The sequence below is a fragment of the Budorcas taxicolor genome, chromosome 2, assembly GCF_023091745.1.
Source record: "Budorcas taxicolor isolate Tak-1 chromosome 2, Takin1.1, whole genome shotgun sequence".
NCBI lineage: Eukaryota > Metazoa > Chordata > Mammalia > Artiodactyla > Bovidae > Budorcas > Budorcas taxicolor.
In genome coordinates this window covers 173,902,701-173,926,424 of record NC_068911.1, presented here as the reverse complement: position 1 = coordinate 173,926,424, position 23,724 = coordinate 173,902,701, and the positions used below count along the sequence as shown (strand labels likewise).

General features: G+C 37.8%; 1 protein-coding gene across 3 annotated transcripts in view; it reads right to left on the bottom strand.

Annotated features, from left to right (window-relative positions):
- Positions 1-203: 203 nt before the first annotated feature.
- Positions 204-23,724, bottom strand: part of HNRNPR (heterogeneous nuclear ribonucleoprotein R) — a 33,259-nt gene continuing 9,738 nt past the window's right edge. For all 3 annotated transcript variants that reach the window (XM_052635735.1, XM_052635737.1, XM_052635736.1), the window contains 6 exons: positions 11,198-11,374; positions 9,520-9,655; positions 7,886-8,091; positions 3,891-4,040; positions 1,579-1,700; positions 204-1,468 (listed from right to left, as the gene is read on the bottom strand). In XM_052635735.1, the coding sequence (XP_052491695.1) occupies positions 856-1,468; positions 1,579-1,700; positions 3,891-4,040; positions 7,886-8,091; positions 9,520-9,655; positions 11,198-11,374 (1,404 nt within the window). In that variant the 3' untranslated portion in view covers positions 204-855. The remainder of the gene's footprint in view (positions 1,469-1,578; positions 1,701-3,890; positions 4,041-7,885; positions 8,092-9,519; positions 9,656-11,197; positions 11,375-23,724) is intronic.

The window sequence follows — 23,724 nt, the reverse complement described above, 5'->3', positions numbered from 1 at the left end:
ACTATTTGGAATAAATATTAGAATTTAGACTAATCCTCAGTCTGGTATCCACGATACATATTAGAATAGACAAGAAATTTTGCATGAATTTGATCACTCACATAGGCAGTTATAGTTTGAAAACAATATTCCTTGCAAGGATTACGAATAAAATAATGTTTTAGGACACAATTGAATTTGAAATAGGTAATGTTTTGAATAGATTTTTGAGTTTTATTGAAATCTTACATGAACAAGAAATTGGAAATACAATCACATCAAAGAACAAATTGTCACGGCTTTGACGTTTAAGCCAAACAAATTTTGTAGGGCAGGTTTCAAAAAGGTGTGAAGTTATAACAATTTAAAAACACAGTTGACCTACTTCTAGGAATGCAAAACATACAATCATAGGTTATTTTTAATACAAGAAAACTTAAATTTGTTTGCTTTTAATTTCTTCAAACTACTAAGACAAAGCACTAGCTTGTATTTTTATTTACAGCATACTCCATACCCCTATGTAAGCTGTCCCAAATCCAAAAAATGAAACTGTCCAAAACCAAAGGTTCTGCAAAATCATGATTTTAACAGTGTGCTCAGCTTGTTTTGAAGCTAAAATGAAGCCTGAAACGATAAAAGCATTGTAACTCCCAGAATAAGGGAACTCTGCAAGCCCAATAATGTCCAAGAGCATTTATGAAAAGAGGAAAAAATAAAAAGACTTGAGTATATACACAATAGTGATTTCTTCAGCCAAATACAAATGGCAGCAAATTGCTACTTAAAGATGAAACAGATAAGCCAATTTTTTTGAAGGATGTAGATCTAGAGCCAATCGTATCTTGTCAATATCATTTTCAAGCCCTCACTTGTCTATTTCCACTGTTGCCCATAAGTATCCTGATAAAATTCCTGGTTGTCATTATTGTAACCATAGTTACCAGAATAGTCACCACCTTGCTGAAGCGGCTGTTGAGCGATGGGTTGGGAACCCCAGTTCTGTTGGTTGTTGGTCTGACGGCGCTTGGAGTCAGGTTGGTTGTACCCGTCTGCCTTTCTCTTGCCTCCTACATTGCCCCCACGGTTGCCCCGAGATCCACGGGAACCACGGCCTCTCTGCTGTTGTGCAGGACCCCCTCTGCCACCCCTAGAGCCTCTTGGTGGTCCCAAAGGTGCCCCCCTCTGTGAGTAGCCAGCTCTACCTCTTGGAGGTGGTGCTCCCCGCCCCCTTGGTGGTGGTGGAGCACCTCGCCCTCCCCTTCCTCCTCCTCTTCCTCTTACTGCATAGCCATCATCATAGCCGTAGTAGGGATCTTCATAGCCTCCACGATAGTCGTGATAATCATAACCATAGTAATCATCATAGTAATCTTCATAGCCATAGTAATCTGGAGGGTAGCCATATCCACCTCTCCCCCCACCACGACCCCGACCTCTAATTGGAGGTGGCATGCGCGGAGGAGGGTGATAGTAATAATCTTCATACCTAGCAATGGAGGGAAGGGAGAAAAGAAAAAACAAGTTAGTTTGCTTCAAGATTCTTCTTAACTTTTTAAACTACCGGATCTGTGATATATTTACTAAATGCAGACTCACGCAGTACTCCTGGAGGCCTGTCTAGCTGCTTGGCGCTCTTTCCTTTTCTTGTCTGGTGGCTTGGCTAAGACTATTTCAATTTCTTCTCCTTCTATTTCTTTGCCATTCATTTCATCCATGGCCTATGCAAAATTAGAAACAAATTTATTTTACAAGTAACAGTACCTTAAATATAACATTGTCTGTACCATTTAATACACCTGATAAACAATTTAATTCACAACTGTTTTAATTTCCAAGAAGAATATAGCCACCAAATTTTTAAAAATACACAAAATACTTATTCCCCTCAACCTTACTTTATGTGTAAGTTACACTGAGAATAAAACTGATATCCTATTATTATATTTAAAAAGATAAAGCAGAGAGCTGCTTGTTGCTGCTCCTTAATTGCAAGTAACTAATTCCTCCAAGCTAAGGCCAAAACAAACAGCAAATTCTCATTTGGAGGACATGCCAGTATTAACAATCTTTTCAGGATTAAAATTTTTAAACAAACATGGCATTCAGGCTGTAGGTCTTAAACTGTTCTTTCATAAAAATGTCAAGAATTTGAAATGTAAATGAGACTATCAGTGACATTCAACAAGATACTCACCAAAAAAAGGAAAAAAGCATCTTCCCCACCCCAACAATGTTTAACCTGGTATATACTTTACCTGAATGGTTAAAAGCACAGAACCCAGCAAAGGCTTGAACTAATTAAAACTCAAGTACTCATCTGGAAAGCAGTAATCAAAAGTATTCCGGGCTCTAGTTTTTTATTTATATCATTCCACCTAATAACTTCTGCCATACTTCAAGGTTCAGGTAACTCGGTAACCAAGTATCACCTCCTCACCAGTTTTTCTGTTTTCCAATACAACCTTTCCCTCTCTGGACATACATAATGAAATGCTCTAACCGTAAAGAACATTTTAGTGATTTACAAGTATCCAGACAAAAGATTAAATCCGTATCTTCCTCTTACCGACTTTTTTCCCCTTTACCACCTAAGCTTTTGGCTGCTTCAACTAAAGCAATTAAATGAATCTGTAAAAGCTTCCTGGCATAAACAAAAGAACAGAGCATCTGTCTATACTCTTTCCTCTGGCCATCTTCTGAGCTTGAAATCTTACAATTTCAGAAATCACTTTGGCAAACCACCCCTGAAAATTATTTTCAATTATGAACAATCAGTTTATTTAATACCAAGTAAATCAAAACAAATATTTAGAAAAGTATAAATTTATTAGTTATCTGTCCTTCCTATCACTCGCAATTCAGAAGCCAAACAAGTTCTGTACTAAGCTATGAATTTTATAAGCAATACTGTCTCAGTAATTAGCTTCCATCAAAAAGCAAACCAATAAATTATACTAGTCAAAGATTCTATAAGGCACATTTTAAAGCAGTACCCTGGTCAGGAAACAAAAACTGCCCTAATTAGAGGGTGGGGCCACTTTTCTGACAAAACACACAAAAAAAGAACCAGGCCTGATGTCACCAAGGGTTTTAGATCTATCTCCCCAATTATATAAAAAAATCTTGTATTTTTGCCCTGTCTTTTCTTTTGTCAGCCCCTCCCCCAACCTCTTCTTCAGAAGGGAGGGACAAGAGGAAGAAACTGAAAATTTCAGCCATTAAAAATGGTATTGATCAACGGAAAAATGGTATTGATCAACGGAAAGCAGCAGAGTACTCAGGTTATACGTTCTAGACGCTATATGAAAATATTGTTTTTCATACTTTTCAAATACTATCATCAGCAGCAAATTAACTATTATATGCAAGAAATATTTCTAATAACTACTGAAACAGGCAAAAAAAAAAAATACTGTGAGGATTCTAAAATGACCAAAGGCAGGCAAGACTATGGAAAACTAACTAACCATTCCCTCAGAACACACCTACTGAATTACACTGTACTGGATATGGAGCCATGTACCTACTTAGCTCCATTCATAGGTTCTCAAACAAGCAACTAAAGTAGTTACAATGTATTCACTATCATTTTGGTATTTATGGAAGCTAATTACTATTCCTTATAACATTTTCAAGGTATCATGCTATCAAAGCTTAGGCTTACAAAATAATACAGAGATTAAAAGTAACTTGCCTGAGGTCACAAACTCAGTTAGTAATAATCAGGCTTTGAAATACAGTCTTACCTGTTACATTACTACCACTTCACAGAGATTATTAAAAGAAAGCTCCAGAGTTCGGTAAAAGCTGAAAACCAATTTCATTTGTTTATAAAGTCACTTTATGTGTTTTAGCAAGTTTCAACAACAAAATTCACATATCAAGAAACAAAATATCAAAATTTCTACCTTAACAGCTGCTCCTCTGTCTTCGAAATGAACAAATGCATAATCTTTCAACTTCTTCACTCTTTCAAGTTTTCCAAATTCAGAAAATGACTTTTCCAATATTTCTTCTGTCACTGTAGTAGCCAAGTTTCTCACAAATAAAACTTTCACCTAATATAACAAACATACAAAACTGGCATTGGCTACTTAATTTTAGCTGAAGTCCTATAGTAAAGTATTTCTTCCTATTTTCATGGCATAGGCATTTTTCTCAAAAACAATTAAGTGCTAAAGGTGCTATAACAGAAGGTATGAAAACTGAGAAAATAACTGTTACCAATTTATATAAATTATCGGTTTCTTTTCCTGCCATGTCACTACAGTGCTTATACTGTGAACAGGACTTTCAAGGGACCAAAATAAAATTATTACTAAGTTACTTTACTAATTTAATAGGGTCCCTTTGTTGTTGTTTAGCTGTTAAGTCTTGTCCAACTCTTGTGATCCTGTGGACTGAAGCCCACCAGATTCCCCTGTCCATGGGATTTCCCAGGCAAGAAGACTGGAGTGGGTTGCCATTTCCTTCTCCAAGGGATACTCCTGACCCAGGGATCGAACCCAGGTCTCCTGCACTGGCAGGTGGATTCTTTACCTCTGAGCCACCTGGCAAGCCCAACACAGTTCATAGTGAAGTGAAGTCGCTCAGTCGTGCCCGCCTCTTTGCAACCCCATGGATAGTAGCCTGTACCAAGTTCCTCAGTCCATGGGATTTTCAAGGCAAGAGTACTGGAGTGGGTTGCCATTTCCTTCTCCAGGGAATCTTCCCAACCTAGGGATCGAACCCAGGTCTCTCACATTGTAGACAGACACTTGCTTTACCATCTGAGCCAACAGGGAAGTCCACACAGTTCATAAATCCCCCCCAAAACAAGTTTTTCTGTCCCTCCTTCCCCACCCAAGAACTGGATGAGCTCATGATTCTAAAGTTCATATGAAAAAATAAACAAGCAATAGTAGCCAGGGAAAAACTAAGAACAAAATTTAGAGACTAGTCCTACTAGATAAAACAAACTCTATCAATTCATTGCTTAAATCATTTAATCAGTGCAGTGCTGATCTGAGTAACAATGAAAAGTGGACTCACACCCCACACCATATACTAGGATAAAGTCCAAATAGACAGAAAATTTAAAAGAAGGGGGATGTTTAAAGTATTAGAAGAAAATAAGATAATAATTATGTAACACTGCACTGGAGAAGCCTTTGTTAATTTAAAATCTACATGAAGGACTGAAAAATTCAACTACTGAAAAAAAAGATTTCCATATGGTAGAAAATACCATAATTTTTTTTAAAAAAAGCATCACAAGAAAGACAGTAGCCTGTCTTTTTATATCAAAACTCTACAAAATAAAAGAAAAAGATCAACAGAAAAACAAATGAATGGAAAGATAGGCAAAATTCATGAATATACAGTTCATACAAAGAAACATAAAATAGTCCTTAAATGCATGAGAAATGTAAATTCAAGCATGTACAGTAAAGAGAAACAAATCATAAAACAGCTATGAGATACCACTTGTTGCGAGATTTGGCAAAACCAAGTTTGAGCTTATCCTCTTCTAACAAGGATAGGAACATCCTGCTGTATTCTGCCTGTGGAGAGCAGGATACAAGTGCACCTCCTACAGAAAATACGGCCAGTATCTTAATAATCACAGATGCATTTACCCTTTGACCCACAAATCTATCCTACAGATATGTCTGTACTTATATTAACTGAAATGATATAAGCTTACTCATTACAGTATTATAACAACAAAAGATTAGAAACACCCAATGTCCAGCTAGTTGAATGTACTATGGTACACCTACAGAATGAAAAAGTACATAGTCATAAAAAATTAAGAGCTGATATTAAAAAAACAAAATGTGAGGATACACTGTTAAGATTTTTCCCCCATTTTATACCTCCAAAACAGGGATTCAATTTAAGTCAATGTGACAGACAAGCACTTGTCATAGTGTAATTGGCAGCATTTTACTATTTCTTAGCAATACATAAAATAATGGCATACTTCCTTAGAGCTGAAATACGAGATGAGATGAAATATGACAGTGAATAAAACAAACATAATTCATTAATATAGCTGCCAGTAACCATTTGTGTAAGAAGTAGGGAAGGAAAGAATATATAATTATATTTGCTTGCTAAGCACTATAAGGATAAACCAGATACCACTAACACTGGATATCTACAAGGGACAAGGACGAAACAGTAGCTGGAGCTAGAAGCAGGAATGGGAATTCCTTGGCTACACTTTTCTATATAATTTTGACTTGTGGACTAAGGAAATACATCACTTATTTAGACAAAAAAATTAACATATCTATCAAACAAATTGTTGCCTTAGATAAAGGGCTAAGTAAAGAGGATTTGGGGAAGACACAAATCCCAGGGGGGGAAAAATCTTCCACCTCTATCTTTAACCCCTTTAATTTTCTAAACGTTGTCATATTGACATCTAATTCTACATCAGACAGGCCTCCATTACTTTATTTACCTTCTTTTTTGAAGCTCAACATAGATCTTTTTTCTTTTCTGAGATGAAACCAAAGTATCCTATATAAAAATTACTAGTTGAAATAATGTTTAAAGCACTCAATAGGAAAAAGAAAGACAACTGTATGTACAGCTGAAACTAACACAACATTGTAACTCAACTACAATCTAATATAAAATAAAAACTGCCCCCTCAATCTATAATACTATTTTTAAAATATCTTAGAAAATGCAATACAGGCTATAGTCAGTTTCTACAAGACAGATTCAAAGCTGTAAGAGATCTTGTAAAGAGATTTATCCAACTCCAATAAAACAGACAACATCCAAATTCAGTAGTTTGCTCAAAGTCACAACTGTATTAGAAGAAACAAGTGGAATTAAAATCAAGCTAGTAATAAACAAAAATAATCAGGGCTCTTTAGATTTCCAGCCCCTTCCCTTGACTCCCATCTACTCCAGGAACATAGAAAAAGTGTGCAACACATCTGAGTCTCTCTGGTTCATTCTCAGTGGATCCTTGCATAATCCAAAAATGTTTTTGCTTACAAAAGCTTTTGTCATGTTAGTATAAACCAGGTCCCTCCTCCAAATTAATCAACAGTGAGGACTGTCACCTCAGATTCTGAAGAAGCTTGCAGAAAAGACTTTTCAGTCCAGAATAACCGAACCATTCATTTATGGCCATCCACAGAGTTGCTGCCCCCAAGAGGTCAAGAGACATACACCAAAATAATCAAAAATTCACTAAAAGCGAACAGAAATACAACTCAGATATGTCCCTTCAACCCCAGGAGTCACCCAGAAGAAAGCCTGATAACCAGGACTCACAGAACCATCCTTTACCAGGCCAAGATCCTGGCAATGAAAGTATAGGGCTTAGGAAGAAAGTGAAAGTCCACTACAGGCCTTGCCATGCATATTTTGCCACTAAGAGCAAACATGATAACCCTTCACCTTTCTTCACGGAGATAATACTATAAGGAAACTTGATCCATTAAAAAAGGAAAAAGACACTAAATCTAAATAAAATATAATTCATGGCCATGTAATAAAAGTCACAGTATGGTCAGTGAAAATTATAATTCATAATCTCCAAAACATTACTTCTCTTTATTCCGTAAGACCTTTTTTTCTTTTCTTAACATTTCTATCTTTGTATCTGATAGTGCCAAGCACTAATCAAACTCTCAGTAGGCATAGAAACACCTAATTGAAGGGATTTAATTTCAGTTCTTTTTACACATTTATCTGCAGAAAAAGAAATGATTAATGGAAATTCCTGGATACCAAAATAGGCTGTTAAATTGGTGCTAAAGCAGGTTTTTGCTTAAACCGTTAAGATCAAGAGCTACAATTTGTATTTACTGTAAAATTTGAGATATTCAAGCTTATATTCTAAGTACAGAAAGTAAATGAGAACCGCACCCCCAACACAAGATACTGCATTTACCTTAGCCATGACTTCTGGATCTGGTTCCTCCACAGGGTCAGCCCATTCAACCGTAACTACATTTCCCCATACTTTCACTTTTCCACTCATCAGCCGGCGTCTGGCTTGTGCTGCTGACTTGTGATCCTCATACTCAAGGAAGCAGAACCCCCGATTCTTCTTTTTGTCATCGGGTTGATGATAGAGAATAACGTCCACCAAACCCTCTGTTAAACCAACAGCCAGATATATAAGCCAAAAGCATCCACCACACATTGAGCGATTAGGCAGACCTAAATCCACTTGCCGAAGAGCAAAAAGTAACTGAAGAAGCCTCATAATGATCTGTTGATTATCTAGCTAGACAACTAAATCAGAATTATCAGATATGGAGCTATGGACAATATGTTATGTTCCTTTTGATTTTAGGGGCCCTGAAAGTACAGTCATAGTAAGTCCAACTACTGTATTCTGACATATAACATTCTATTTTACAATGTTTTTAAAGAGTGTTTGACATAACATGACCTTAATAAAACTTATGAAAATACTACCAAAGAACTTAAAAACCAAATATAAATCCAAGAGAACACTCAACAACTAATCATAACCAAAAATCATCCTTGAATCTTAAGTTTTAAAAAGTTACTGTTTTTGCCAAGTAATAAATAAGTAACTGGTTAAAATGTACCTCTGATCTTAGTCCTGTACCCTCACCGTTCCACATATTATCCAAATCCTTAAGAGTAGTTAGATTTTACTTCTAGCAGCAATATCCAGAATGTGATTTGGATGTGGCAGAGCAGAAGTAAAGGATCAGAGATGTGGCAGTCATTAAAACTAGGAGATTACGGTATTGAATGATTCATCCACATAGATGTTGAAAGTACTAACAGTAAGTTAATTCAGGACAGAAGAGAAAGACTATGAGCCAGAAGCAATCTTCAATTAACACAAGACTGAAACCAGAAGAGTAACAGATAACAGCTTGAAGGAAGGGGAAAGGTTTGTTTATCTGTAGTGTGTTTGGACAACAAAAATGTAAAGAAATAGTGGTTTTTATACGGGATGAAGAAGCAATGGTCTAAAAGTTGTCTTTTACAATGCAGCTACCATTAGTGGATCTCCCTCAGCATTTTAAAAAATGAAATGGAATAGGAAATGTATGATTAAATCATATTTGCTAAGTGAAAATGTGATTCTGCTAAATTTTGTTACATATAAGTGTGTGTGTATATATATATATATCTGTGATCTAAAATTTTCTTCTCAAATCAATTCCACGGATTGGAAATGTGGAAAAATCTGAAACAGACAAGGTAAGAGGAAGAAGGAAGAGGAGGAGAAGCACTCTCATCCCCTTGGCCTTACAGTACACTGAATACCAGATGGGGGGGAAAGCCTTCACTTGAGAGCTACAGGGCAAAGGTTGTGTCAAAAGTTATGGTTCAATTAAGGAAAAGAAGCGAAGAGGACACTCCAAGAACTTGAGGCTAGAAGAGAAGTTATTTAGTCCAAACCACTAAAAAACAGGAGGAAATTTAGACACTCAGTAGATACGTGAATTCTTAGATTAAGATACACCTCCTTTTTTTTGCACTTATAGTATACCACAGATTTCCCAAAACTAATTTCTAAATACATTTTTGTTTTACCTGTGACTTTACTGAATTCTTCCAGAATGTTTTCTTTAGTCTTATTCTTCGGAATTGATCCAACAAAAAGCCTGTTGTTTGCCACAGAAATGCACACTCCAAGGTGTTTACCGGGGCGAATTTCATAGCTGTCACACTGAAAGGAAGAAAAGAACCAGACACCCCACAACCACCCCAAACTCAGAACAACTGATTTCAGTCTAAAAAACAGAACAATTCAAGGTCAAACACTCCCTGCTTCATGAATTCACCAAGTCCCCTCATGCTTGCCATAATATAAAATGTGTATTTTAAACTTTTACAGCCTCTGTTTTAGTTTGGTTTCATTAACCTTCACTGCTCTATCAAATTAAATGAATCAAAGTTATTCACTCTATCTTTGAAAAGATCTGATTTATTTCAATATTATCAATCTCAAGATTTCTTCCCAGAGAATTTTAGGAAAACTACCTGAAACTGGTAATTCAGAGCCCTTGGAGATGAAATCAGATAGAGACAAGTCTCAGGAAAACAACAAAATGTAAAGAATAACAACTATGTTTAATCAATGCAAAGAAACGCAGAAGAATTTCACCTTTTACATAAAACAGAATTTAAAAAATTTAAACTTCATATTAAACATAATACTTTCAAAATTGTATTAAATCATAGGAATAAAGTGTTTTATTTAAATGGTTATGGTGATGATTTCCTACGTAAACTTGCGCTTTTTATGCCTTAACATTACTTACCTATTAGTTTACAAAACAGATATGTAATTAAAAAAAAAATCATCCATATGTTGCCAGAAGCAAGGAAATAAAACTTTAAAAACTTCTCAGTACTAAATAAACAAACTGGAAGGAAAAAGGTCCATAATAAAAACAAAAATCTGGGTCAAGTTAGAAGTAGAGCAAATTTAGAAGCAACTGATGAAATGAAAAGCTTTGGTGAAGGATTACCATTCTAAAAGAACTAAAACTAGACTGAGGCCTTCAGCTGTCTGCCAAGAGTATCCCCAAAAACCAACGATACTGCTATTTTGAGTTACTGAGATGACTGTATCTTAACACAGTAGGAGTGAAGCCATACTTAATTTGTGTACTACTCTGAAGTAAGTACAAAGGATAAAAGGCCCTACAGAAAGGAGATTCCTAGAAGACTGGTTATCAAGTAATAGTAAAAGAGAAAGATTAAAAACAAAGAGAACTGGAGAGTTTGGAAACAAAAAGAAAAGAACGAGAATATACTTAGAAAATAAATAAATTGTATGACTAGGTTATGATAAAAACAAAAGAGATTCACAACCATTTCCCAAATTGTGTCCTAAAAGTCAAGGAGCCCAGTTATATTCCCCAGAACCCATAAGAATCTTACTCTAAAGTTTAACAGCAAGAATTGACATTTCTGTCTAAGATCAAAAGCCAAATATTCAAATGAAACTTTAGATAGTAACTGCTGTAATAACTTTTTAGAATTATGGGAGACTATCACCTTACTTCTGTGGTATTTTCATTTATTTTTTACTTTCATAATATGAAAAAATAGCCACCAGACACATACTAACTCAGTCAATATAAAAACTTTCAAAACAAAAACTAAAGTAAATGAAACAACGTTAACTGCAAATGTTTTTAATTCAAGTATTTCTCTCAAACGACTTGCCAGACAATGGGCATCTGTTTTGTTCGTCACATACCAGTTTAACGGCTTCCTGTGCAGCTTCCTTTCCACAGAAGGTGATAAACGCATACCCTCTGTTCTGACCAGACAGTGGATCCATCATAAGGCGCAGATCCCAAATGGGACCAGCCTTCTCAAAAAGGGGCACCAATTCATCCTCGTATAAATCTCTTGGTATTTTACCTACAAAGACCTGAAATAAAACCTGTATGTTAGAATCCCAATGTAACAAGCATTTGATTTTAGAGCCACAAAACCTAGGTGCCTTTTTTAGGGGGTGGGGACACAAAGATGGTTAAGGAAAAATTGGGGCAAGTTGAATCTTACAAAGTTAATCCTAGTTTTTCATTATAATGACTTTCAGGGCATCAACACAGAACAATAATATTCTATACTGACAAATGGAAACTGATTAACAGTAAGTGCTCACAATTTGTAGTAATAACTCTAAATTCTAAACTTTTTAAATTTGTCCTTTTCTCACAAAAAATAGAATAAAAGGCCTATATAAATCTTCACTGAAATACATCTGCATTTTTTAGAAAAACCATACTTGAATATGGAGAAGGGAATGGCAACCCACTCCAGTATTCTTCCCTGGGGAATTCCATGGACAGAGAAGTCTGGTGGGCTACAGCCTATGGGGTCGCAAAGAGTGGGACATGACTAAGCGAGTAACACTTCCACTTTCACTATAGGAAAAACATGCCAATTCAATAAAGTTACAATAAAAGTTAAATTAAAAAAAAACTGAATAAAAGATCAATGAGGTCTCTTTCAAATTTTCTCAACTCTAAAATCTTTACTACTTAAAACTCCCCTGCTTTAATCTTTCTTCATCAGAATTCCTTTCTCTATCAGAATATTACATTTTAAGATATGAAAAAAATTCATCATAATTTGAAGATTTTGTATTCTTAGTTAAAATTATATAGTAAGTAGGATTAAGTCATAATATACAGGAATGCTAAATTAGAATGAAACAATCGTAAAGCTTCTCAATATTTAATATTAGATGACAATTCAAATTTCTACCAAGTCAGCAATACGGAAAATAACCTTTTATGTTAAAACACTCGCAATCCACACACAAAGTCTTAAAGAGTAAATTACTGCTTGCATGAGATGAATTTTCTAATGAAACTCATCTACATCAACATTTCATATCCTGATGATTGATCCGACTGATGAAGTAATGAAGTAAAAACTCAACAATCAGAAAACTAAGATCGTGGCATCCGGTCCCATCACCTCATGGCAAATAGATGGGGAACAACAGAAACATTTTTTTTCCAGACAGACTGTTTTTGGGGGCTCCAAAATCACTGCAGATGGTGACTGCAGCCATGAAATTAAAAGAAACTTGCTCCTTGGAAGAAAAGCTATGACCAACCTAGACAGCATTTATTAAAAAGCAGAGACATTGCTTTTTAATGGTCCATCTAGTCAAAGCTATGGTTTTTCCGGTAGGCATGTTTGGATGTGAGAGTTGGGACTATGAGAAAGCTGAGGGCCAAAGAATTGATGCTTTTGAACTGTGGTGTTGGAGAAGACTCTTGAGAGTCCCTTGGACTGCAAGGAGATCCAACCAGTCCATCCTCAAGGAAATCAGTCCTGAATATTCATTGGAAGGACTGATGCTGAAGCTGAAATTCCAATACTTTGGCCACTTGATGCGAAGAACTGACTCACTGGAAAAGACCCTGATGCTAGAAAAGATTGAAAGCAGGAGAAGGGGACGACAGAGGATGAGATGGTTGGATGGCATCACCGACTCAATGGACATGAGTTTGAGTAAGCTTCAGGAGTTGGTGATGGACAGGGAAGCCTGGTGTGCTGCAGGCCACGGGGTCGCAAAGAGTCGGACACAATTGAGTGACTGAACTGAAATGAAATTAACTGAAATGAATGAAGCAATGGGCTTCCCTTGAAACTCAGACAGTAAAGCATCTGCCTGCAACGCAGGAGACCTGGGTTCTATCCCTGGGTCGGGAAGATTCCCCTGGAGAAGGGAACGGTTACTCACTCCAGTATTCTTGCCTGGAGAATTCTACGGACAGAGGAGCCTGCCAGGCTATAGACCACAGGATCACAAAGAGCTGGATATGGCTGAGCGACTAATACTAACACTAATGAAGTTAATACCAGCAATCCAAAAGATGCCAAATTGTTGGAGATTAAGCTTCTGGTGTTAAGTTCTATAGGAGCTGTGGTATCTTAATCCTTTTCAAAATAATCAGGTTCACTTGCACTGCTTTCTGGTAAAATCTGAGGTGGTCTTCTGAATCTCTAGCAAGATTCTTACACAACAGCTCTTCTAATTTTGTTACTTCCTTAAAATCTTCAATGCTCGTTCATGAAATCTCATTCTAAGAGGGTCACCTGAAAAGTCACTGGTTTTCCTAACATTCTTTCCTCTTGGCCTTAAAAACTTTTCTCAACATCTCTTTTCACTTCCTTCCTTTATACCTCAGAGAAAAAAAATGTACCTCTTTTCCAAAAAGAGCAGCTCCTTAACCCTAATAAATAAGCCCATTTCTTACTACCTTCTTCTGGAAATAATTTTAAACCTTTATTTCTTCAACTGTCCTATCTTGTTCAGTACATTCTTTCCTCCCCATAGTTCTTCCATCTTCAAACATGCCAGATCTCCCATAACAAAATACAAAAACCCCTTCTTTAGCCTGTTATTGTTCCTTTCATTTTTAAATGCTTTACACACATGGCCCTTACCTGTTTGCTTTCACTCATGCAGTTATTCAACACATCTAATGTATGCTTAATACTGGGCAGCTAAGAAAAGCATAAACAGATCGGCAATCATCTCAGTGACATCCCTACAGAACCACCTTTCTAACGAAAGCTCACTCTGAAAAGCACTTGCATCTATGCTTTTTTAAATTGTTCTATCATGTATTCATCATCAAGTTCCATTTCTATTTCTTTCTTACATTTTTTTGGTATCATTTTCTTTCCATTTTTTTTAAATTGGAGGAAAAATGCTTTACAACGTTGTGTTGATTTCTGCTATGGAACAATGTGAATCAGCTGTAAGTACACATATACACCCTCTCTCTTGGAGCTTCCCTCCCATATGCTTCTAAACTCTCTAAAAGCTGGCTTCTGCTGCTAAGTCGCTTCAGTCGTGTCCGACTGTGTGTGACCCCATAGACGGCAGCCCACCAGGCTCCACCGTCCCTGGGATTCTCCAGGCAGGAACACTGGAGTGGGCTGCCATTTCCTTCTCCAATGCATGAAAGTGAAAAGTGAAAGTGAAGTCACTGAGTCGTGTCCAACTCTCAGCAAAGCCATGGACTGCAGCCCACCAGGCTCCTCCGTCCATGAGATTTTCCAGGCAAGAGTACTGGAGTGGGGTGCCATTGCCTTCTCCAAAAACTGACTTCTTCCAACACTAAATTGTACACCTAAATGTCACTAATAGACTTTTAAGGACCAAATTTAAGTCTTTCCTTCCTCAATCTCATCATCCTTGCCTTCTCAACAAGCATTAACACTAGTGATGCTACCTTCTGAAAATTTTCTTCCCGTAAGTTTTCAGTTCAGTCTCTCAGTTGTGTCCGACTCTTTGCGACCCCACGGACCACAGCACGCCTGGCCTCCCTGTTCATCACCAACTCCTGGAGTTTACCCAAACTCATGCCCATTGAGTCAGTGATGCCATCCAATCATCTCATCCTCTGTCATCCCCTTCTCCTCCTGCCTTCAATCTTTCCCAGCATCAGGGTCTTTCCAATGACTCAGTTCTTCGCATCAGGTGGCTAAAGTATTGGAATTTCAGCTTCAACATCAGTCCTTCCAATGAACACTCAGGACTGATCTCGTTTAGGATGGACTGGTTGGATCTCCTTGCAGTCCAAGGGACTCTCAAGAGTCTTCTCCAACACCACAGTTCAAAGTATCAATTCTTCGGCACTCAGCTTTCTTTATAGTCCAACTCTCACATCTATACATGACCACTGGAAAAACCTCAGAACACTCCACTAACCTAGTCTTACCTTTAACTACTCCTCTATCCTTTCCACGGTGATTCTTCAATCCATTTAATAATATAAGCTGCATGTTTCCCAAAGTTATGGCTCTATTTCCCATAATTCACTGTACTTCCTTCCCTTGTAAGGATATTAACATCCATATTTACATACCATGCAACAGTCATTTCCCAACACCTCCTATATATCTCAAGACCTAATTCTGTATCTCCAACTACCTATTAAACACTTCCTCTTGGTAGTCCTGATTTTACCTCAAATCATCAGTAACTTTAGCAATGCCAATTTTCATTTTTTTGAGTATAAATATATGTACAGATAAGAATGACTATGTATCAGAATGTTAAACGTGGTTATCGATACATGAAAAAATTCTAATTTTATATTCCTTATTTAAAATAAAGGTACATTGTATATGTAACAAAAGTTTCCTTTGTCCAAAAATCAAAATAACTAAAACTGACCCTTGTCAATCAGTTCCTCTAATTTTTTCCCACATTTCTCTTAGGAGAACATAATTTCTGCTAACCACCACCCCACTCCACCCCCAGCAAATGACTGAGGAAAAATACTCTCATAAACAAAAAACTTCAGATATTTTTAATCCCTCCAATTCCCATCCATATCCAATTAATTTTTAAAATATCAGCTTGAGGGCTTCCTTGATGGCCCAGTGGTCACGAGTCTGCTTTGCAGTGCAGGGGTAACGGGTTCTATCCCTGGTCCAGGAGGACCCCATGTGCCACGGAGCACTTAAGCCCATGTACAGCAACTACTGCAGCCAACGCTCCAGAGCCTACAAGCTCCAACTGTTGAAGCCAGTGCACCTAGGGCCCTTGCTCCACTACCAAAGAAGCCCCGACAACGAGGGGCCCAAGCACGGCAACTCCAGAGCAGCTGCCGCTCTCCGCAACTAGAGGAAGTCCACGCACAGCAACCAAGACCCAGCACAGCCATAAATCCATGAAGAAATTAAATGCCAGTTCGAAGTTGCTCCAGTGCAGGTAACTAGCTCCCTCCCTATTCATAGAACTTGTCCAAACCTTTCATGAGGTGTGGACTCATATGCCATATATTTTTTTCTACATTCTAGAGATGAGTGAACACCACAGACAGGTCTAGATGTTCATGAAGCTTACATTCTACTGAGAGAGACAGACAATTTAAAAGACAATACAATTTCAGGAGGAAATCATAAGATAAAAGCAAAGAAAAGGGATGAATGAAGAAGAGGTTATATTTTAAGTAGGAGGGCCTCCCTGGGAAGACAAATTTGAACTGAGACCTGAGAGAGAAAATACTAAAAGTATGAGGAAAGGGCATTCCACGGGGATAGAACAAGTACAAACAGATATCGAGTGCAACTGACAAACCTGAAGAACAGCAAATAGGCAGTGACTAAATAAAAGGGTCCACACAGGAGACAGGGAGAAAGAGAAAATGAGGGCCAGATTAAGTTCAACCACAGTTTAAGAGTTTCATTCCAAGCATGTTAGGAAGACGTTAAGAGGACTCTTGAGCAGACAAATAACCAAGTATTACTTATGTCCTAAAAGAAATAAGACTGGCAGCAGGGTAGAAGCAGCAGGGTAGAAAGTGGATCGTAAGGAAAAACAGGCTGACCAGTCAGGTTAACAGGGCAAGAGATGATGGTGGCTTGGTGTAGTAGGGTGAAAGCTTAAAGGCAGGGAGAATGTGAGCAACAGTGAGTTTTAGGCTATGTTGGATTCAAATCTATATTCCAGTTACTGTGAACAAGTTTCTAAATCAGCAAGTCTCAAGATTCTCATCTGGGAGTAACATTAGCAAGAGCATTCAGCTTCCATGTAAGCAGAGAGCCCACATCTTGTTCCTCATTTTATTCCCAGTATTGAACGCAGTGCCAGGCTCATAACAGCTGCTCATCTTTGAGTAAATACATGTATGAACGTCTATCTCATACTTTGACTTATACGCTAGAGTCCCTCCCTTCTGTCCTACTCAAGGACTCTTGGTCTGACAATTTCATCATCAATTTCCTTCTTTATACATGGATCATTCCCATCAGCACAAAATATATTACAACCTCTCCCTTAAATTTTTTTTTTTAAGTATTTATTTATTTGGCTATGCAGGGTCTTAGTTACAGCAGGCAGACTCTCAGTTGCAGCATGTGGGATTTAACAGTTCCCTGACCAGGGACTGAACCCAAGCCCCCAGCATTGGGAATGCAGAGTCTTAGGCACTGGACCACCTGGGAAGTCCCTTTTCTTTAAAATTTCAATTACAATAAAAATATATCTTGACTATAAACCTTCTAACTATTGTCCCATTTCTCTGCTACCCTTTGTAGAAAAACTGCTCAGAAGAGCTATAATATTCTTAATGCCTCAAATCTGCTCATCTCCTTAGTCTCTTGAATCTTTTCCAATCTGGCTTTTGTCACCACTCCAGTCAAAGTCACTAACAACATTTACGCTATCACAATCAAATGTCAATTATTAGTCCTCATCTTACTTGGGAAGTTTGATATAACTGACCTTCCTTCTGTGAATACTTCACTTGACCTCTGGGACACCACACTCCTGTTTTTTCTTATCTCATTGGCTCTCTTTTAAAAATTTATTTATTTGGCTGCATTGAGTCTTTGTTTCGGCACGCAGGCTCCAGAGTGCACAGACTCAGTAGCCCTCCTCAGCATGTGTGGATCTTAGTTCTGAGACTAAGGATCACACCCAATCCCCTGCACTGGAAGCATCTTAACCACTGGAGCATCAGGGAAGCCCCTTCATTGGCTCCTTCTTCTTAGTCTCCTTTGCTAGTTCCTTCTCATCTCCCCATCTCTCTAAATGTTGAGGTGCTGAAGGAATCAGATCTTAAATTTTTTCTCTAGCTATATACACTTCCATGGTGACCACATCCAAACATGGTTTTAAAACACCATCATCTTAGATACTTATGCCTCCCACATTTATGATCACCAGTCAAAATTCTCTTATGAACTCCAAGCTCACACAAGCAACGGCTCACTCAACAGCTCCATTCGGATGACTAAAAGACCTCTAACTCATACATGTCCAAAACTGAACGACTACCTTTCAATCCTGCTAATCTGCTCTTCTTTACAGCCTTCCTCATTTTAGTAAGTGGCAACTACATCCTTCTAACTGCTCAGGTCCTAAGACTTAAAGCCATCCTCTGCTCCTTTCTCTCATGTCTCCATATCCAACTCATCGATAAATCTTGTTAAGATATACACTCAAATTATCCAGAATCTGACCACTTCTCATTAGTTTCAGTTGTATCACCCTATAGCACTCCCAACTCTATCTATTAGCACTGATTAACAGGGCACAGCACTTAAAAAAAAAAGAAACGAAACTACTGATAAAAGGCATCCTGAAACAAAAAACACACAGGAGTAGCTTAGTTCAGTCGCTCAGGTGTGTTCGACTCTTTGAGACCCCATGGACTGCAGCATGCCAGGCCTCCCTGTCCATCACCAACTCCTGGAGCTTACTCAAACTCATGTCTACTGAGTCGGTGATAACGTACAACCATCTCATCCTCTGTCGTCCCCTTCTTTTCCTGCCTTCAATCTTTCCCAGCATCAGGGTCTTTTCCAAGGAGTCAGTTTTTCACATCAGGTGGCCAAAGTATTGGAGCTTTAGCATCTGTCCTTCCAATGAATATTCAGAACTGATTTCCTTGAGGATGGACTGGTTGGATCTCCTCGCAAGAGTCTTCTCCAACACCACAGTTCAAAAGCATCAATTCTTCAACCCTCAGCTTTCTTTATAGTCCAACTCTCACATCCACACATGACTACTGGAAAAATCAGAGCTTTGACTAGACAGACTTTTGTTGGCAAAGTCATGTCTCTGCTTTTTAACATGCTGTCTAGGTTGGTCAGAGCTTTTCTTCCAAGGAGCAAGGGTCTTTTAATTTTATGGCTGCAGTTACCATCTGCACTGATTTTGGAGCCCCTCAAAATAAAGTCTCTCACTGTTTCCACTGTTTCCCCATCTATTTGCCATGAAGTGATGGGACCAGATGCCATGATCTTAGCTTTCTGAATGTTGAGTTTTAAGCCAAGTTTTTCACTCTCCTCTTTCACTTTCCTCAAGAGGGTCTTTAGTTTTTCTTCTCTTTCTGCCATAAAGGTGGTGTCATCCGCATATCTGAGGTTACTGATTTTCTCCTGGCAATCTTGATTCTAGCTTGTGCTTCATCCAGTCCAGCATTTCTCATGATGTACTCTGCATGTAAGTTAAATAAGCAGGGTGACAATATACAGCCTTGACGTACTCCTTTCCCGATCTGGAACCAGTCTGTTGTTTGATGTCCAGTTCTAACTGCTGCTTCTTGACATGCATACAGATTTCTCAGGAGGCAGGTCAGGTGGTCTGGTATTCCCACCTCTTTAAGAATTTTAAACAGTTTGTTGTGAACACGAGAGTAACTGGTATTAATTCTGAAATATATTTTTTAGTGTTGCTAGGCTCTGGCCACACCTAAGTCTAGCCCGGTTAGAAAATCTTTATATTTGAGAATATTTGTTATTTGAATATTTTAAAACTGTCCTGGGAAGTAAATTCTGCTTTATATTGTTTCTATTATAATGCAGTGATGATTCCTAATTACACCATTCAGCATCCGTATTCTCTCCCTACCCATTGCAAATGCATGCAAAAGCAAAGAGAGCACACACAGCGGCACTGTGGGAACACCCATGAGGTTCTTCGCTGGTGGCTGAGAATCCGCCTTCCAATGCAGGGGGCATGGGTTTGATCCCTGGTCAGGGAACTAAGCTCCCCAAGATCACATGCAGCAACTACTGAGTCAGCTCTCTGGAGGGAGCCTGTGCACAACTGGAGAAAAGCCTACACACTACAAGGAAGATCCTGCGTGCTGCAACTAAGACTCGGTGCAGACAAAAATAAATAAACAAATATTTTTAAAAATATACAGTTGAACACAGATAAATGAAGAATCTAAGTGTCAGATTATTATACTACTTTCTTAACACGTGTATATATTTTCAGAACCATTCAGGTTTACTTCATTAAGCATACCTGAAAAGATCTTGTATTTTCAGGAAAAGCAACTGATTGATTAGAAAGAATTCATAATAGTAAGCTCCTTGTACTCTACATGATCATATGAATGTTAGAAGTGCACCTGACATTACAGCTTTTCCATAAAAATACTGTTCTATTTAATATCAAGGAATTTCCTGGCAGTCCAGTGGTTAGCATTCTGAGCTTCCACTGCAAGGGTTAAGGGTTTGTTCCTTGATCAGGGAACTCAGATCCCGTATGTCGCACATGGCGTGGCCAAAAATAAACATATAAACAAAAATAAAAGAAACATCAACAAACCTATGCCCAATGTTGTATTCACTGGGGTCCATGAAGAAACAGGCCAAAAACACTGATTTGCTTGAGAAACAGAAGATGGTCTCATTTCAAGATCAGTTTAACTTAGGACTTTAAAAGAACTTTAAAAGGCTGAAATAGATAGTATTCAAAAACTAAGCACCCCCCTTTAAAGTTTTTTAAGCTCAGTTTTTAATGAACTGAAACGTAATGTGAATGTTTTTCTTTCACTGCCGTGTTGATCCCTGAGCCATTCTGGCTCCATATGAGCTGTCCAGAGTAAACACTCAGTCGTGAGCAGGTTAACCCTCCCCACCAGAACCAACAGAATCCAGTGAATACCCTAACAGCTGTTCTTCCTTTACTCATTAGACTTTAAGGTTTTGAACAAGATTTTGGCTGCTGTTTACCCACTGATTCCTTCAACAGTAACAGAGAAGCCCCAAAGACTCTGGAAGGAATCGACAGAAGTAACCAGGCAGATCAACACTGTCTTCCGATTATCTACAACGGCTGTTCCAATATCCAGCTTCTATTTGCCATTTTTGCAAACAAAGCAGCTTTCCTTTATATATAATGCAAATCAAATGTTACAAAGTCACATACTTATAGGTCTGTTAAACACCCTGTTTCTTTTTAACACTTCAACTGGCTAATAAAGAGTTAAGTCCAACACACAGAGTTTATTATCAATATATAGAGATGATCTGCATGGAGATTACATTTATGTCAATGAAATAGAGTTTTACAAAACCAGCTGAAGAACAGAAAGGTACTGTGACACATAGTAACTACACTTATGGAGATCACTTTGAAACTACAGAAGTATTAAACCACTATGCCGTGTACCTGGAACTAACACAGTGTTGAAGGTCAACTGAACTACAAAAACAAAGAGAGAAACAAACACACAAAAAGAGATCAATTTGTGGTTACCGGAGGTGGGGTTGGGAAGAGAGGATCTGGGTGAAAGTAGTTAAAGAAGGGTACAAACTTCCAGTTATAACTAGGGATGTAAAGTACAACATGATAAATACAATTAACACTGCTGTATGTTATATAAGAAAGTTGCTAACAGTAAATCCTGAGTTCTCATCACAAGGAAAAATCATTATTTTTTTCTGTTTCTTTAATTTTATGAGGTGATGGATGCCTACTAAACTTAGTGTGGTCGTCATTTCATGATGTATTTAAGTCAAACCATTGAGCTGTACACCTTAAACTTATATAGTGCTGTATGTCAAGTATTTCTCAATAAAACTGGAATAAAAAGGGAAAAAAAGGATACAAAAATACTACAACCATACTAGGTCTGAGAGCCAAGGCACACTAAAAAAAATACATTTCAAAACTGGTATTAACATTCTTGTTTATTTCTCATCTCAAGGTCAAGGCTTAGCAACAAGGTCCATTAATGAGTATTCACCATAGGGTTAATTCACAGTAGATTTTATCCAAAGATAAAACTTCACTGTCTTCTGGTAACTTACTTTCAATACTATCAGTATCAGGCACTGACCCTAATTTCAACTTCCTCAATCAAGAGCTAGTAGTAATTTTTAGTAACTGCAATGAGCCATAAAAGAACAAAACTACAAACCTTGGAGCATCAAAAGTGATATCAATTAAAACCAAATACTTTACTAAATCTATCAGCAACCCAATATATTAAAAGCCTCCTAATTTTCAAAACTTTAATCTTCAACAAGTATGGGCCAAATCTCATGAAATATGGACTTAAGGGAGGAATCCAAAATTTTACACTGCAATTTTGTTGCAAATTGCTTGACAGGAGTGCTTTAGGCTGGTGATCGCATATAGGGATTTTTGCTGCAACCATATCTGCTGCACATAATGATAACTAACATACAGAAAAACACATATTTCTCCTACAGAGGAACTGCAATATAAAATCTGCAAGGAGATCAAACCAGTCAATCCTAAAGGAAATCAGTCCTGAATAGTCACTGGAAGGACGGACGCTGAAGCTGAAACTCCAATACTTCGGCCACCTGATGTGAAGAACTGACTCACTGGAAAAGACCCTGATGCTGGGAAAGATTGAAGGCAGGAAGAGAAGGGGAGGACCAAAGATAAGATGGTTGGATGGCATCACCAACTCAATGGACATGAGTTTGAGGAAAACTCCGGGAGTTGGTGATGGACAGAGAGACCTGGCGTGCTGCAGTTCATGGGGTTGCAAAGAGTCGGACACGACTGAGTGACTGAACTGACTGACTGACTGTGTGTGTCTGATTCCTCTTCAAAGGCAGGACCATGTTTTGTTGATTATCTAGCAATAAATACCCAGCACTGAGGCAGGGTCTGGCAGAATATAGGTATGCCAAATACATTTTGGTTGAAGTGATGCTTAGAAACATCATACTCAGTTTACATACTGTCAAAATAATTAAATGATGAGATGGCTGGATGGCGTCACTGACTCAATGAACATGAGATTGAACAAGCTCCCGGAAGTTGGTGATGGACGGGCAAGTCCACGGGGTTGCAAAGAGTCGGATATGACCGAGTGACTGAACTGAATTGAACTGAAACAAATTTTGCATTTAACATAGGATTTGTTTTTAACTGGGTACTCAAAACAGTTTATTAAATGAAGAACTTCCAGTGAAATCTTAAAGTACTAGCAAATCCCTCCCTATCTACATCAGTTCAGTTCAGTCACTCAGTAGTGTCTGACTCTTTGCGACCCCATGGACTGTAGCACACCAGTGCCTTATCTACATAGAGCAAAGATAAAACAAGTCTCCATTAAAGAGCTCATTAATGAACCTACCTAACGGGCTAAAAAAAAAATTTCGATTAATTACAAAATAGATACAACCAATTTTACAGCAGGCTGTATTGGGCACTGTGAAGAACAAAACTGTATGACATAACTTTTATTTCTAGGCATTTTATAACTAGTCAAACAAACAAAACTAAGAAACTGTAATAGTAATTGATAAGCATAGCATACGACGAATGGTATACTATTGATAACTTTTTCAAAATGTATTCCCCTCTTGGAGGTGTTTCAACTTGTCTCAGGAACAAGAAAAAGGCAAAGGAACAATTCCATTTTTCATTCACTTTACATGAGGGCTTAGGTGCAAATTTAAAACCATTAGAAAACAAATACATATAGTCCAGGAGTCCCTATAAGAAAGCTGAGT